The sequence below is a fragment of the Callospermophilus lateralis genome, chromosome 19 (genome assembly GCF_048772815.1).
Source record: "Callospermophilus lateralis isolate mCalLat2 chromosome 19, mCalLat2.hap1, whole genome shotgun sequence".
Lineage (NCBI taxonomy): Eukaryota > Metazoa > Chordata > Mammalia > Rodentia > Sciuridae > Callospermophilus > Callospermophilus lateralis.
Window position 1 is genome coordinate 31,704,838 of NC_135323.1, and position 14,223 is coordinate 31,719,060.

Genomic DNA, 14,223 nt, shown 5'->3' on the forward strand with positions numbered 1-14,223 from the left:
GATCATTAACTTCCTAATGAAAGATTTCTCCTGAGCTTTCTTTCACATGTCCTAGACTTCAGAAAATTTACAGATAGGTAGATAATAAACAGAGAGAGGTATGAAATAAAATTCCAAAAGAATAGAAATGTACAGAAAATAGCAAAATATTTGACATTTCAATGGGTATAAAAAACAAGGCTACTACAATTCCATGGGAAAAACTCCCTTTTAATGGAAGCTTTTCGAAAACATTGTCCATATGCTTTGGCCTCAGAGCAGACATGGAAGAGGACAAATGGGCAGGATGGCAAGGCTCAGCTCCTACTGAAGTTTCTCTCAAGAGATTCCAACTGGCTGAAAAATCCAGAGACCTGTTCGGCTAAGTGCATGATCAAAATCAATCAATAACTTAATTCAAGTAAATACAGACACTAATGCAGCAGCCTCCATGGTCCCTGCCTGGCTTTGAGTGACAGGTTTCTTGGAAAAGATACACTCAAGCAAGTCTATCCCAAGTCCTGAGGACAGAAAGCCTCCAACTGGATTTGGCTGGCAGGGTGCTGGCTGCCTTGCCTAACTTGTCTAAGAATTGGGGGGCTGGGAGACTGGTTTTTCATATGGACCTCTGCAGCAGCCCTGTGTGGATGACTCAATAACACTTCACCCTAGTTTAGCACAACTTCACAGTCCCCACAGATAAGCCAGGAGGACCAAAAGGGTTATTTGCTAAGTCAAAAGTAAACTTGTGACTGCCTGCCAGGAAATAGGTGATAAAAGCACATGTTTCCAAGTGGACTGTGTAATAGAAATGCTCATCACTCCCACTTATCTCATTTGCAGTGCAGAATGGGAGAAAGAAATCTCAAAGAATATGACATTTCAAGGCACCATCAAACAAATGACATCTTGCAATTAAAATGACACACAGTCGACAAAAGAAAAACTTAGCAGCCAGTGTTCAAGGCACAGCGTAACAATGTCGCTGCAGTGCAATCCATCTTCATTATGCCAGGCCCAGAATCTTAAACAGCAAGAAAACCCTTTTTGATGGCAAAATAATATAAGAAAATGTAAACACAGTTGCAAATACTGCAGCTTCTAATTCTTAAAGAAATGTTATAAATGCCTACAAACATCAGTTTTCCTGAATCAGCACTCATGAAAAATAGGTCACTACCACTTTATCATCTCTAATTGGTGTCCAGGACCCCAAGTATCTCAGGAAGTACGGGTTCAGATGAAAAGGACAGAGACTATTAAGAGGTAGGTGGTGACTGCAACTCAGGGAAGTATGCCAACAGGACCAAGAACACCTGCCAGGCCCAGGGGGCTCATGGGAGTATCCACAGATTCTGAAGATCAAGTGCATCACTAAAACACACCATCTGCAGAGTCAGAAATTTTCCCCTATCACATTCACTGATGTATCTCGAGTACCAGAAGAGTTCTAGGCACATTGCAGGGCCTAATTACTTATGAAATGAATCAGATAAGAACATACAGAAAGGGCTGGGGTTGTAGCTCAGTGGTAGAGCGCTCACCTAGCATGCATGAGGCACTGGGTTCAATCTTCAGCACCACATAAAAATTAAATAAAGATACTGTGTCCACCTAAAATTAAAACAATAAAAAAAATTTAAAAAGAACATATAGAAAAGCATTTTTATATGTCAGATAAAGTGCCATTGATATAGGGCATTAATACTAGTTCACCTTTCAGACTCATTTAATCTAGTCTTTTGGCAGAATGTGACATTTTTTAAAAATATGGTTTATGTTTATTTGTGATCAATAGCAAAATATTAATTTCCTAATAGCTGTTGTTATAGTGCAAGGAATATGCTGGGATGGGAAAATTTTACAGATGAGGGAAGAATATTACAGTCAGAGAAAAAGGCTACAAATGAAGCAAAACAAAGGAGGCTGCCTGAGAGAAGATCCCAGCGGGGTGGAGGCAGAGGTGAGGTCCAGCAGGGAGCAGGCTGGCAGAATGTGACAGGAGGCCCTCACATGGCCCTTGCAACACAACGCACTTTGGAATCTCGTCTGTGTCTGTCATTCACCATGGTATTCTCAGTGCCAGGAGCATGGCAGGTGTTTAATAAATATTTGTAAATGGAAAAGTGTGGGGTGAGTCTGAGCTAGATCTCACAGGCAGGATAGAGACCCAGGATAATGAGCTTCAAGCTGCCAACCATTGACAAAATTCTGCCCCTACTACTGGACTTGGAGGTGTGTCCAAACACCCAACTGACGGGAAAAATCCCAGCCTGAACTAAAGTTCAGAATACTATTTCCCTTAAGGGTTACCAGAAAAACCATAGGCACCACTTAGATAGGATGTATGGGCGGCTGTGCCCTCTGGGAGCTCTCAATAAGCCAGACTTGTCCTCCGCCTGGGTTTGAGTCAGTGGAAAGGAAATGGCCCGAGAGCCTTCCTGCATGCCATCACTGCTTGTCCTCCAAGCCCATCAAAAAGATGAAGGATACCCTGAGGCAGGGATTCCTCAGGTGGTGCCCTCACTGCACCGGGGGCTCCAGGCGATGCTGGGTCTTCTGGTGTCGGTTGAGGATGGACCTCTGGTTGAAGCTCCGACCGCAGGCGGAGCAGTGGTAGGGCTTCTCTCCCGTGTGGATCCTCTGGTGTCGGACCAGCCGCTCCCCTTTGCTGAACCGCTTCCCGCACACCTGGCACCCATAGGGCTTCTCCCCAGTGTGGGCTCGCCGGTGCACAGCCAGGTTGGCATTCCTGCTGAAACTCTTGCCGCACTCACAGGTGTAGGGCTTCTCACCGGTGTGCGTCCTCCGGTGCACCTGCAGGTGCTGCCTCCGGCTGAAGCTCTTCCAACAGTCCCCACACTTGTAGGGCTTCTCCCCTGTGTGGCTCCGCTGGTGGACCTCCAGATGGTGTCTCTGGCTGAAGGTCTTCCAGCACTCATTGCACACGTAGGGCCTCTTTCCCAGATGGGTCCTCTGGTGCTTCATGAGGTACTCCCTCAAGGTGAAGCCCTTCCCACACTCCACGCAGCCATAGGACTTCTCCTCTTCATGGGTTCGCTGGTGTCTGACGAGATTGGAGCTCCGACTGAAGCCTTTCCCACACTCGGGGCACTGGAAAGGCTTCCAGAAGGAGCTCTGGGTTTTGAGATCCTCAGGCAAGGGAACACTGTGCTGCGGAGCAGGAAGTCCTGGCAGGCCATTCCCGGATTCCCCAGGCTCCTGCTCACAGGCTCCTCCCAGCCCAGGTCCAGGGACAGCAGCTTCCCCAAACCTCTCAGAAGACAGCCCAGCAAATGCCCCTTTAAGGTCTTCCTGCTGGGGTTTTGACTCCTTTTCCTTGCTCCCAATGCCTATAGGAGAAAAGAGACCAAGACTGATTCCATGGTAGCTACCAAAGGCAATTTATGTGTTAGAGCTTTGCTTCCAAGGATGGCCCACGGAGAGCAGCTTCTGTTTTCCCTGTGACTAACAACTTCAACACCTTTCACTTCTGTGGACCCTAAACTCAGAACTTCCTTTACTTCTTCCCACTCCCTGCCCTCATACAGAATATATGCCAAATTTTAATCCCCTCTCATTTTCAGACTTTTCTTCAAAATCTATCTCAGTGATTCTGAGAAATACACCCAGGTTATTCTCGTCCCCCAGCCTCTTCTGCACTGATGTCCTCAATTAGCACTTATTTACATGTGACCTTGCTGCAAATGCTAATTTACATTCGCCTACGTGTTCTGCCTTCCCCAAATAATTACAAACCCACTCCAATAACCTGGCCTTACATACCCTGCTCCCTCTACCTAACCAAATATTATTAATCTGGGCCCCCTAGGAGCCTGACAGGGAGCTGCGCAGGGAGATGCTGGCTGAAGGAAGGAGCCCAATCTGTAACTGAAGCTCCAGCTACAAACCAACTCTGTGCTGGTACAGCTACCAGGACTACATATACTTAGGATCATAACTCCACCTAAGAAAATAAATATAACTTCCATGTACATAGTATCGAGTTCATGTGCAGATTTCCCCAGGAGCTAGTTAAAGTTCATACGTGGTACTTAGTTTCAGTTTTCCTACTCCTAACACTTCAAAACTGGAAACTACTCAAATGAACCTTTTCTCCTGTGTTGATCCTCTCCATGAAAAAACAAACTAATTACAGCTCCACACCATGAGGTCATGAAGGTCACATGTCCTTGTTAGGAGGCGCATGTTGAAGTATTTAGGAGTGAAAGATCAAGATGGCTCCATTTTCAAAATTATTCTGAAAATACATTTTATAGATAAATATGGCAAATGTTAACAATTATTGAAAAAGACAAAGGTATGAGTGTGTTCACTATAACGGTACACTAGTCTCAGTGATTTTTGTGGGCTTTTTTTGTAGGTTTGAAAGTTTTTACAGCAAATGTTTAAATATAAAGCTGAAGGGAAATAAATAAAATATCTAGGCAGAAATTAAAACACTAAGACAAAGACGCATTAGTACAAAGAGAATGGAGTCAGAGAACTGGTTTTGAATGTGGCACTGGCTACTTAATAGCTATGGGATTATGGAAAAATCAATTAATCTCTCTGAGCCTTACTTTCTTCATCTTCAAAATGGATAGTACACTGATAAAGGTTCCTGTATACACAGCAGGTATGCAATGTTAGGTGGTATGATTTTAGCCCTTAGACCAGGCACTGATTTCCAGCTACTTCCAGAGAATCTCCCCCAGGATCTCAAACTCAAGATGGAACACTCCATTCTTCTCCCCCTTAGGAAAGTACTTCCCTTCCTTTCTCACAGTAGCACCAGTTTTCCAGTCCAATAGCCAGGATCTCAGCCTCCTCCTTGACTCTACTCTCTCCTCTTCTCTAGCTAATCGGTGACAAATCCTTGGAAACACGCCTTGATAAACCACCTTCTTCACCACTGCCAAGTCTGGTTCCTGCTCTGGCCCTATGCCTGTATCTCCTTCACCCTAGAGGTCAATTGCAATAACACTTTCATCACACTACTCAACACTGCCAACTTCTACCAGAGCCCACAACCCTCAGATAGTCTCACCCTACTTACCCAACCCCTCTTTCTTTCTCTTCTGAACACTCATCTTTCACCCCAGGGTCTTAACCATCTTACAAACAAGTCTCCTGGAGTCAGTGTGTGCACATGCTACTCTCTGCATCCATTATTCCAAATCAGCTTCCAAATTCCTGCACCAGCCCAATCTCCATCTGTTTGTTCCCATAACTGCATTTATGATCCAGACCATAAGGCTGGCAGTTAGTCACTCTCTAATGACAACAGACCAAGGCCTGAAAGGGAGCTGAGAACCCGCCTGGTCCAGCGGTCTCCCCAAACTCATCTCCTTCTTATAAATTAAGCAGCTTGATCCTGTCCCACACTGCTATCTTTGCAAGTTCTGGGATGACATGGGATTGAATCCCAGGTAGACCTGAAGGCTGGCATTCATAGCAGATGGTACACTTGGAAAACAGAGATAAAACTGCACAAAGCAGGGGCTCCTGTGATGTACCCAAACAGAAGCACACCATGCCACCTAGCAGAAACACTTAGGGATGTGTATCCAGGCTGTTTGGAGACACAGGGCTGGTGAGAGGACAAATACGCACCAGGGTCTCTAAAAGTCAGAAACAGCCAGGAGGGGGTAAGCACTCTTGAGGATGGGAAGGCATCACTGCAGAGGCACACAGCTAATGAGGATTAGGGCTCTGGGAAGCTGGGACTTCTATCCAGGGCACATCACAGGAGCCCCTGCCTTGTGCATTTATCTCCAAAGTTTGCACGTCTTTTACCCTGTGGCAATTACAAACCTCTATGTAAAACACACCAGCATCTTTTGCCACCCACATCACCTTGCCCTGGACACAGGTCCCCAATTCCCCCTACCTGGTGCTCCACCCTATTCCAAAATGACCATTATCACATGTACCTGGCCTCTTCACCAGAACTGTAAGACCCTAGAGGGAAAGCATTTTAACTCTTCATAGTGAATGGTAAAGCACTGGCCATATAGTAAGTGACAAATAAATCTCTGTGGGTAAATAAATGAATGAATGTTAACTGACTTATGAAAGAATCAGTTAATAATATTTGTACAAGTACGACCAACAAATATTTGCAAAAATGTTCGACATCATTTGTAATTAGGGAAATGTAAATCAAATGTGCACTGAGATTTCATCTCACACCAATCAGAATGGCAGTCATTAAGAATACAAAAATAAATGCTGGAGAGAATGTGGAGAAAAAGAAAAACAACTTTTACACTGTTGGTGGGATTATAATACAACCACTATTAAAATCAATATGAAGGTTCCTCAAAAGACTAGTAATGGAAACAGTATGTGACCCAGCTATACCACTCCTCATTATTTATCCTAAAGAATTAAAGTGATCACACTATAGTGATAAGGCATACCCATGTTTATAACAGCACAATTCACAACAGCCAAACTATGGAACCAGATGTCCATCAACAGATGAATGGATAAAGAAAATGTAGTATACATGCACAGGGAGTTTTATTCAGCCATAAAGAAAAATGAAATTATGTCATTTGCAGGAAAATGAATGGAACTAGAGACCATTATGTTAGGCAAAATAAGTCAAATTCAGGTCTAAAGTCAAATGTTTTCTCTCCTGTTTGGAAGCTAGAGAGAAAAAATGAAAAGAAAAGGCAGGGGATCTTTCATGAAAATCCAAGGGAGATCAGTGGAGGAAAGGGACCCAGGGGTGGAAGGCGGGGAGGGAGGGAAGTGCCAGGGAGTGATCCTGGCCAAACTACATTGTTCTATGTGTGCATGTACAAACACGGAACAACAAACCCATCGTTATGTACAACTATAAGGCATGAATAAAAACTGTGGGAAAAAAAAAATCAAAGTTGGGCAAAACCCCCTCCCAAAAAACAATATTTGCACAACTAATAAAAATATGTGGGCTGAGGATATAGCTCAGTTGGTAGAGTGCCTTTCATGCACAAGGCCCTGGGTCGACCCCCAGCACCACAAAAAAAATATATATATATATTTGTGCTAGCACACCATGTGTGCCACACATTTTGTCCTCACAATGCCATGAGTCATGTGAGTCATTTCATGACTGAAGAAACTGAGACTTGAAGAGGTCAAATGAGATGGTCATGGTTAGGAAGGGAGGGAGGCAGGATGGAGCCTCTTGCATCCTGAAGGAAGCACATGACCCTCTTGCTCATTCTTCAATGTATTTCAAGGTGAGAAAGGTCAGATGGGATCTGTACAGATGAAGGGTCAACACATAACATACAAGGTTTTGAAAGGAAAAAGAAAAGAGCTAGCGGGGAGCAGGGGAGGCTTGTTCCCAGCCACATTTTCTTCTTCTCCCCACTGTTCTCATTCAACCCACAGAGATTCTCCCCACGCTCTTTGGTCCCTGGTCCCCATGCCCTGTAGTACACTCTGCTGGCTTCCCTACAGGCCCTCACCCTGCACTGCCAGCCCTGGCCTTACTCCTGCTTCCTCCTCCCCTATGGGCTCCTATCAGTGCAACCACAGGTCAAACCCAGCCACCACCTGAGGCAGGCCCATCGAAAGTCTGCTTCCTCTGTGACACAAGCCCACACTTACCTGTCCCTAAATCCTTACTGCACGTGTGCACGCGTGCACTCACACACACACACACCCCCACAGAATGCTCCAACTCTTTCCTGTATATTAGTCCAGGCCACTTCCTGCCCCAACACAAAGCTACTGTGTAAGGCTTGCACTCAGGGAGTGCTCAATAAACACTTGCTGAATGAATAAGACCAGGTGTTCCTTTTTGGCCATTTTCCCTCTTGCTCTGAAGGCAGCCAGGGACACACACAGATGTCTAGGGATGCTAATGACTGACCTGTCTCACTGGAGCCAGAATACCTGCCTCGTGTTTTCCTGCTCCATTGTCTGCCTCCTCTTGACACAGGAATGCTCCCTACAGCTGGCCCATGTTCCCTCCTCACCTGCCATGAAATCCACTTCCTTTGTCAGCAGCACCAGGTTAGGGCAAGATCCCTAACCTGGAGCTTTCAAAACCCCTCAGCTTCTCACCTTTGGGACAGAGACACAGCCTTACCTGAAGAGACCCCACAGTCCTGTGGTTCCACATATTCCCCAAAGCAGTCAATCTGGGCTGGGGTCACATGCCTCCACTCCTCCTCAGGGAAAGGCAAGGCCATGTCTTTAAAGGTCCCCAATCCCTGAAACAACAGATTGCTATAAATAAAGAGACAGTCCCTAAGGAAGAACCATCTAATGGCCACAGTGATCAGAGGGAACAGCACAGGGCTGAGCAGAGCAAGACAACAGAAGGAAACCAGCCTCTCGGTGCCCTGGGAAATGAACCAACCACCTCCTGACAATTCAGTGAAAGAGTGATTGACTTGAGTCTCTGCTTCAGCAACTCAGCTTGTCCCCACAACTCCAGCTGCCATGCCACTTGGTCACCTGCACTCATTCATCGGGCATCACAGAGCCTGGGAGTTGCCCCACACCCTCTCAAGCCCCATCTTAAGAATGACACCACATTAAAAGAATTGGGTCCTCATTTTCTCATTCACTACACCAGGAAGAAACTCTATGGCAGAAGGGGTGGGTCTAACCAACTCGACCCTGCAAACCTCCCAGGAAATCAGGAACGGGAAATAGCCCAGCCTGGATGCCCAAATACGGCTTTAGCCATAGGTAAGATATGACTTGCTTCTTTTTTGTTCTGTCAAATTTTCTTCAAGAAAGTCCTTAACTTAAGACTCATGCCCTTCAGAAAAGTGTCCATGGGAAACCCCACATCCCTGGTCACACTTAGCACCCTGTGGAAGGGATTCCAACTGGGGCGAGAGCCTCCCATGCTCTCATTACCCTCATGTGCAGCAGGTTTGCAAGTATTAACAGGGCCTCCACTCCTGGGATGGCAAGTATAGACCAAGAGACACTGCTCAGGGCTCCAGGAGCCCCAGCCTGAGCCAGCTGCCATCCCCGGGACATCTCCAGAGCAGCAGCAGCAGAAGCACCCACAAAGGACATCTATCTCTGGGGTAACCACCACAGCAGAGACACACCTACAGGGATTCTCTCAATGTCTTCCTCCTCATGGTAAGAGAAATACCAACACATCAATCAGTGGCTTAAGGTCCAGGTATAAGAGTCAGTGCAAATTAACAACTGGGGATGGTGGCAGAACGGAGAAAACGACATAGCTATATTACCAGAGGTAGAAAGGCCAAGCGACTCCACTCTCTGGATGGCGCTTGCATAGTGAAACTTTGGAGAAAGTGTACATTAGTCAAAGCAGCATCAGGATCTCCAAAAGGGCAGAGTCATGGCTCACCTGTGCTCCTGCTGAAAGAAACCCAGCTGCCATCTCTTGGTCTCTGGTGTTCATTGGAGGGAGGCCTGGACCCATCTGAAGAAGAGGGAGTGCTGAGTAGAGACAAAAAGCAGGAGAAAGATCAACATTGTTGACAATCATCCCATTCAAAGATGTTCCCCATCCAAGACACACAACCTCAGAAACCTGCAAACTCCAGAGAAAAGTGCTTTGGTGCCATAATGACTCACACAGGGGTATCTGAGTGTTCCCTGCCCTGTCTTCAGCAGTGAAGACTGTCCCAACTCTGTCATGCTCCCTGGCCACACTCAGGAATAACTACTTTTGAGATGCAGTAACAAAAAAAGTCACTTATTACTTTGAGAGGTACGGTTTGTCTTCCCACTTAATAAATATTCCCACATCCATTGCACAGTTCCTGGTAGTTTCTAGAAGGCATATGAGGAAGTAGAAACAATAAAAGAACATGATTCTAGACATGCCTTCCAGAAACCAGGGTCAAGGCAGAGAACACGATTTCATCTCAGTTTCCTACTGAGGTCAAGGAAATAACCGGGAACATTCAGAATTACACCTTGCACATACTACTGCTGGGTTTTTGAAGGACAGGGTGGTGACAGTTGGTACAGAGCAGTTCCCTGTGCCCTTCCATCTTTGCTATCTGCATCTTACCCTGCTCTTGGAAGGCCTGTGTCCCATCTCCAGGGTCCTGACTCAGCTGCTCTTCCGATCTTTGGTCTAGGACTTGAACTCCTTCCCCATGAGGCATCCCCCACTCAGGCTTGACCTCCACTGGCTCCAGGTGGACGCCTGGCTCCCAAGCACCTCTGCCAAGGGCTGTCTTCTGCTGTTCTCCCTGTATGTGGCATGGAACCTAAGAAAAATTCCCAACACCAATTAAAATGAGGCTTAGTCAAGACTGTTATGATGGGAGTTGAATTAAAACCTAAAAGGAGAACCACTGTGGCTTCAAGAGAGACAAAGGAAAAGCCAGCTGAGCTCCTCCTCCAACATCAGACAGGAGGTGGAAAGGAAGTGACACTCCCTTTATCAGGCCCTGAGTAACTTGTCTCTGCACATGCTATTTGACAAGCTTAACTTGTTAACTGCCTTGACATTGATCAAATTTCCCATGAATTCTATCTCCAAGAGCCCAAATGCTGTCCTGCTGAGAACCTAAGCACAACACACTATTAGAAAATAAACTTCCCAGTTGTAAAAGCAAAAATTTTTTAATTGCAAAGCCCAGACACCGTAATAAATTAGCTAATGAAAACAGCAGTTCTACAAAGAGCAAGGACAACCAGGAGGACTCACACTGAGATGCACTTACAAAAACAAAGACGTTCCTGGTCCTCTTTTAAGCTCCTATGTGGGAGGAAAGCTGAGTTACAGAATGATTGCCCCTTGCCCTCTTTTCCCAGCCATCAATCAGGTGACTATACCACACAGTGAGAGCAACATAGCCAGAATCCCAGGCAACATTTATGGTGCAGTCAGCTGATATCATCAGAACAGCACCACAAAATCACATAGGAGCCCCAAGAGCTGATGTGGCCAACATGGAAACAGTATAGATATGGGCAACCAGTGGGTTCCCTGTACCCACAGGCATCTCCCCCAAGGCAGGGCTGGGGACCTAAAAACAATCACAACTGCTTTCTTAAGGCCTGAGGCTCACAAAGGAATCAGGGCCAGGCCTCTGCCCTGAGGCCTGAAGAGGAGCATCAGGCCCATCTGCGCACCAGCATCTTCCCTGGGAACAGCTCTTCCAGCTGAAAAACCCACCACTCTCCAAAAAGTTCCTCAGCAGTCTGGGAGGAGAGGGTAGGTTTTACACCTCATCCACTCCACTGCTTCCTCAAACCTCTCAATTCTTTAGAACCCCTTCCCATGGCAACAGCAAAAGACTCGGATACCCTCTTCTCACCCACCGCCTTGGCCTCCAGAGCATTCTCTGTCAAGTCCTCCACCATGGTCGCCAAAGCCTTGCCACTCTCCAGGCCATGATCCCGGATCCAGGTATAGAACTCCCGGGGCAGGATGGTCAGGAACTGCTCCAGCACCAGAAGCTCCAGGATCTGCTCCTTGGTGTGCAGCTCAGGCCTCAGCCACCCGCGACAGAGCTCTTGGAGCTCCCTGAGGGCTTCTTGGGGACCCGCTGCCTCCTGGTAGCGGAACTGCCGAAACCTCAGGCGAAAAGTCTCAGGACTGGAGTCTTCTCTTGCCCTGCCCCATGGCAACTCTTTCTCCAGTTTCACCACAGGAACACCCATTTGCTGCTGAGGATCTTCCGCCATCCCTGGACGCTCTTTAAGCATCTTCACATTCCCTCTCAGAAGACTGAGAATGACAGCATAAAAGACCCTTTTTAAGAACACAAGACACATGAAAGCTCAGACCATCCCACTTGTGTCTACATTAATGAACATTCTGCAGAAGAACATGGTAATGACCTGCAATGATGCATTTTCAAAAGGCTGAAAGTATGCCTTGAACGTCAAGTCAGCTAAATGATTTGCCAAGCAACTCTTAGATACAGAGAATAAATAGAAAATATATAAGAGCTTACATCCCAAAGTATCTTAAGACCTCACTGGAGACAAAATAAAACAATCAGGGAATAATATAAACTGGACTATAATTATGTTAGTCACGAGGGCCCACTCTTTCAATACTAAAGGAAACATACATTCAATACACACACATAATCACATACCACATAACAGTGGTCTATAATGACATTGGTCCCCTAAGATTATAATAGATCTGAAGTTTTTTCACTGACCAGTGAAAAAGCATGGCCTACTTCTACTAATAATAAATGACTATGTTATTAGCTCACATATTTACTAGTCTATACTTTTCATTGTTATGTTCGGAGTACCTTCCTTCTACTATTAAAATACAAAAATTTACTGTAAAACAGTATGCTGTATTGCACCAACAGCAATCTCATACATCTTGTGTTTCCCACATCTCTTGATTGTATCACAAGGTCATGTCCAAGTCTATGACATCATATTCAATGTTGTCAACACAACAATGCATTTATCAGGATGTGTCTCCATGATTAAGCAATGCATGACTGCATGTGTGTATGTGTGTGTGTGTGCGTGTGTGAGAGAGAGAGAGAAAGAGAGAGTATACACACTTTCCCAGGCATGCCTAAACAAGAAAAAGACAAGGAACTTGTCTTCTTGAAACTCATACTAATACAGCAGACAAAAAATAATAAATGAAGAAAATATATAAAATTACAAGTGAGGACAAGTTCTAGAAATGGAATAAATAAGGTGCTCTGTTAGTGGCGACAATGGACTTGAACAGGTTGAAGAGGTTTTTTGTTATTTGTTTTGTTTGTTTGTTGCAGTATCAGTAGCAAGACCATTTATTACAATGTTGTTTGCATGGATTCTACTAGTTATAAAATTTTACACTCATCTAACGCTATTCAGCTGAGAATGTCAGAATGCTGTACAAGCACAGACTCTAAGTACACTGACTCTTGAAACATGCAGGGAACAGCAGAAAAAAACTACTTCCAGTTATGTAACTTGCTGGAAGAAGGTTTTTCTTAAGACATGATACTTAATTGAGACCTACAGGATAGAGAGTGTGCCAGTCATTCAAAGAGCATTCCCAGCTAGAAATCATTCTGCATTTTCAAGAGCAAGCCAAAGTCCAGTGTGGCTTCAGCAGAGTGAGGGGCAAAGCTGCAAGAGAAAAGCTCCCAGAGCCAGACAGAAATCAGATTACCCAGGGCCTGCGCCACCATAAGAATTATGGGCTTTATGCTTATTTCTTAGTGTAGTGGGGAACTACGTATTTTTAAAAAGTCATACTGTGTGTCAACAGAGAATACAGGATACTAAAAGGGAAGCAGTATTTCAGATGGTTCAAGCAAAAGACTACAGATCTTTAGGTTAGGGTGGTAACAAAGCAGACAAAAATCAAAACACTTTGAGGCAAAATTAACAACTTTGCTAGTGGCTTGGATGTGATGATGTGTTTGGCTAAAGAAGAAAACAGAGAAAAATATATGCCAAGGTCTGCCTCCCCAAATACTTGGTATAGATGAAAAACATGGGGAATTTAAAAAGGAGAGATTAATGTAAGTCCAAGTACTACTGAGAAAGAGGCTTGTAGTAGACTGGAGAATGAGTCCTACTAACCTCCGTGGGAGGCAAGTAGGGAGGCCTTAGGCAAAGGAGACAGATCTCAAGTCCAAAGAAGCAGGGAAGGATACGGGCTTGCTAGGACAGATCACCCCGATTGGAGCAGAGAATAAGTTACTAGCAGGCGGCCCCTGGAGCCTCTGGTAAATATTCTGTTGGGCGTTTGTGCATTTAACTACCACCCTTAAACCGATTTTACCTTTCCAGGCTACAGAACGTATTTCCTCTGCTGCATCGAATTTCTCTTTCATGACTTTCTAGCTGTTGCATGGGTTCACTCCATTAGGGTATCTACCGCTCTGCAGATGCAACCGTTTACCAGCGTCTGTCTACCTGATCCCCTGCAGGCAAGCATGGAGAGGACCTCATTCATCTTTCATTTCTGCACTGGACAAACAGAACGCGCTCCGTAGCTGTTCTTTAGATGGCTGTACTACGTCCTATCCTAATTACTTTCGCTTTTCCAAGAGTTCGGCCTCGGTTCGAGATCTCCTCGGGCTCCTGGACCACCTGCATTAGGCCAAGCCTGGCCCGGCGGGATCAGCCTGGCTCCTACCTGAGTCGGCCGCGGCGCGGACATGCGGATCCCGACCCGCGGGGCCTCTGCGCCGCAGTCCGGCCCCGCCGCCCGTCCACAGCCTTTCCCGCCGCCCGCTGCCCGCCAAGGGCCCGGCCCGGCCCGGTTCCAGTTCACCCGCCCGGCACCAGCACCAGGTTCGC

The 14,223-nt window shown here is 45.9% G+C and overlaps 1 protein-coding gene across 5 annotated transcripts; it reads right to left on the bottom strand.

Annotated features, from left to right (window-relative positions):
• Positions 1 to 517: 517 nt before the first annotated feature.
• Positions 518 to 14,223, bottom strand: Zscan25 (zinc finger and SCAN domain containing 25). 5 transcript variants are annotated; one of them, XM_076839983.1, is made up of 6 exons: positions 14,060 to 14,223; positions 11,245 to 11,668; positions 9,998 to 10,199; positions 9,326 to 9,417; positions 8,075 to 8,198; positions 518 to 3,332 (listed from the first exon to the last, which is right to left on the bottom strand). In XM_076839983.1, exons 2-6 carry the CDS (start codon positions 11,644 to 11,646, stop codon positions 2,503 to 2,505), a joined length of 1,650 nt encoding a protein of 549 aa, XP_076696098.1. In that variant the 5' UTR covers positions 11,647 to 11,668; positions 14,060 to 14,223; the 3' UTR covers positions 518 to 2,502. The 5 variants fall into 5 exon arrangements, with proteins under 5 accessions (XP_076696098.1, XP_076696097.1, XP_076696096.1 ...); XM_076839982.1 differs by lacking the exon at positions 14,060 to 14,223 and adding an exon at positions 13,703 to 13,776 and having other exon boundaries at positions 11,260 to 11,668; XM_076839981.1 differs by lacking the exon at positions 14,060 to 14,223 and adding an exon at positions 13,703 to 13,776.

Excerpts from the sequence above, each read along its gene's own strand:
- Zscan25 (XM_076839981.1), bottom strand. The coding sequence starts at position 13,773 with ATGCAACAGCTAGAAAGTCATGAAAGAGAAATTCGATGCAGCAGAGGA. Across the intron at positions 11,669-13,702 it reads ACGTTCTGTAGCCTGGAAAG|TCTTCTGAGAGGGAATGTGA; the intron begins GTAAAATCGGTT and ends TGTCATTCTCAG. Across the intron at positions 3,333-8,074 it reads GGACTGTGGGGTCTCTTCAG|GCATTGGGAGCAAGGAAAAG; the intron begins GTAAGGCTGTGT and ends TTTCTCCTATAG.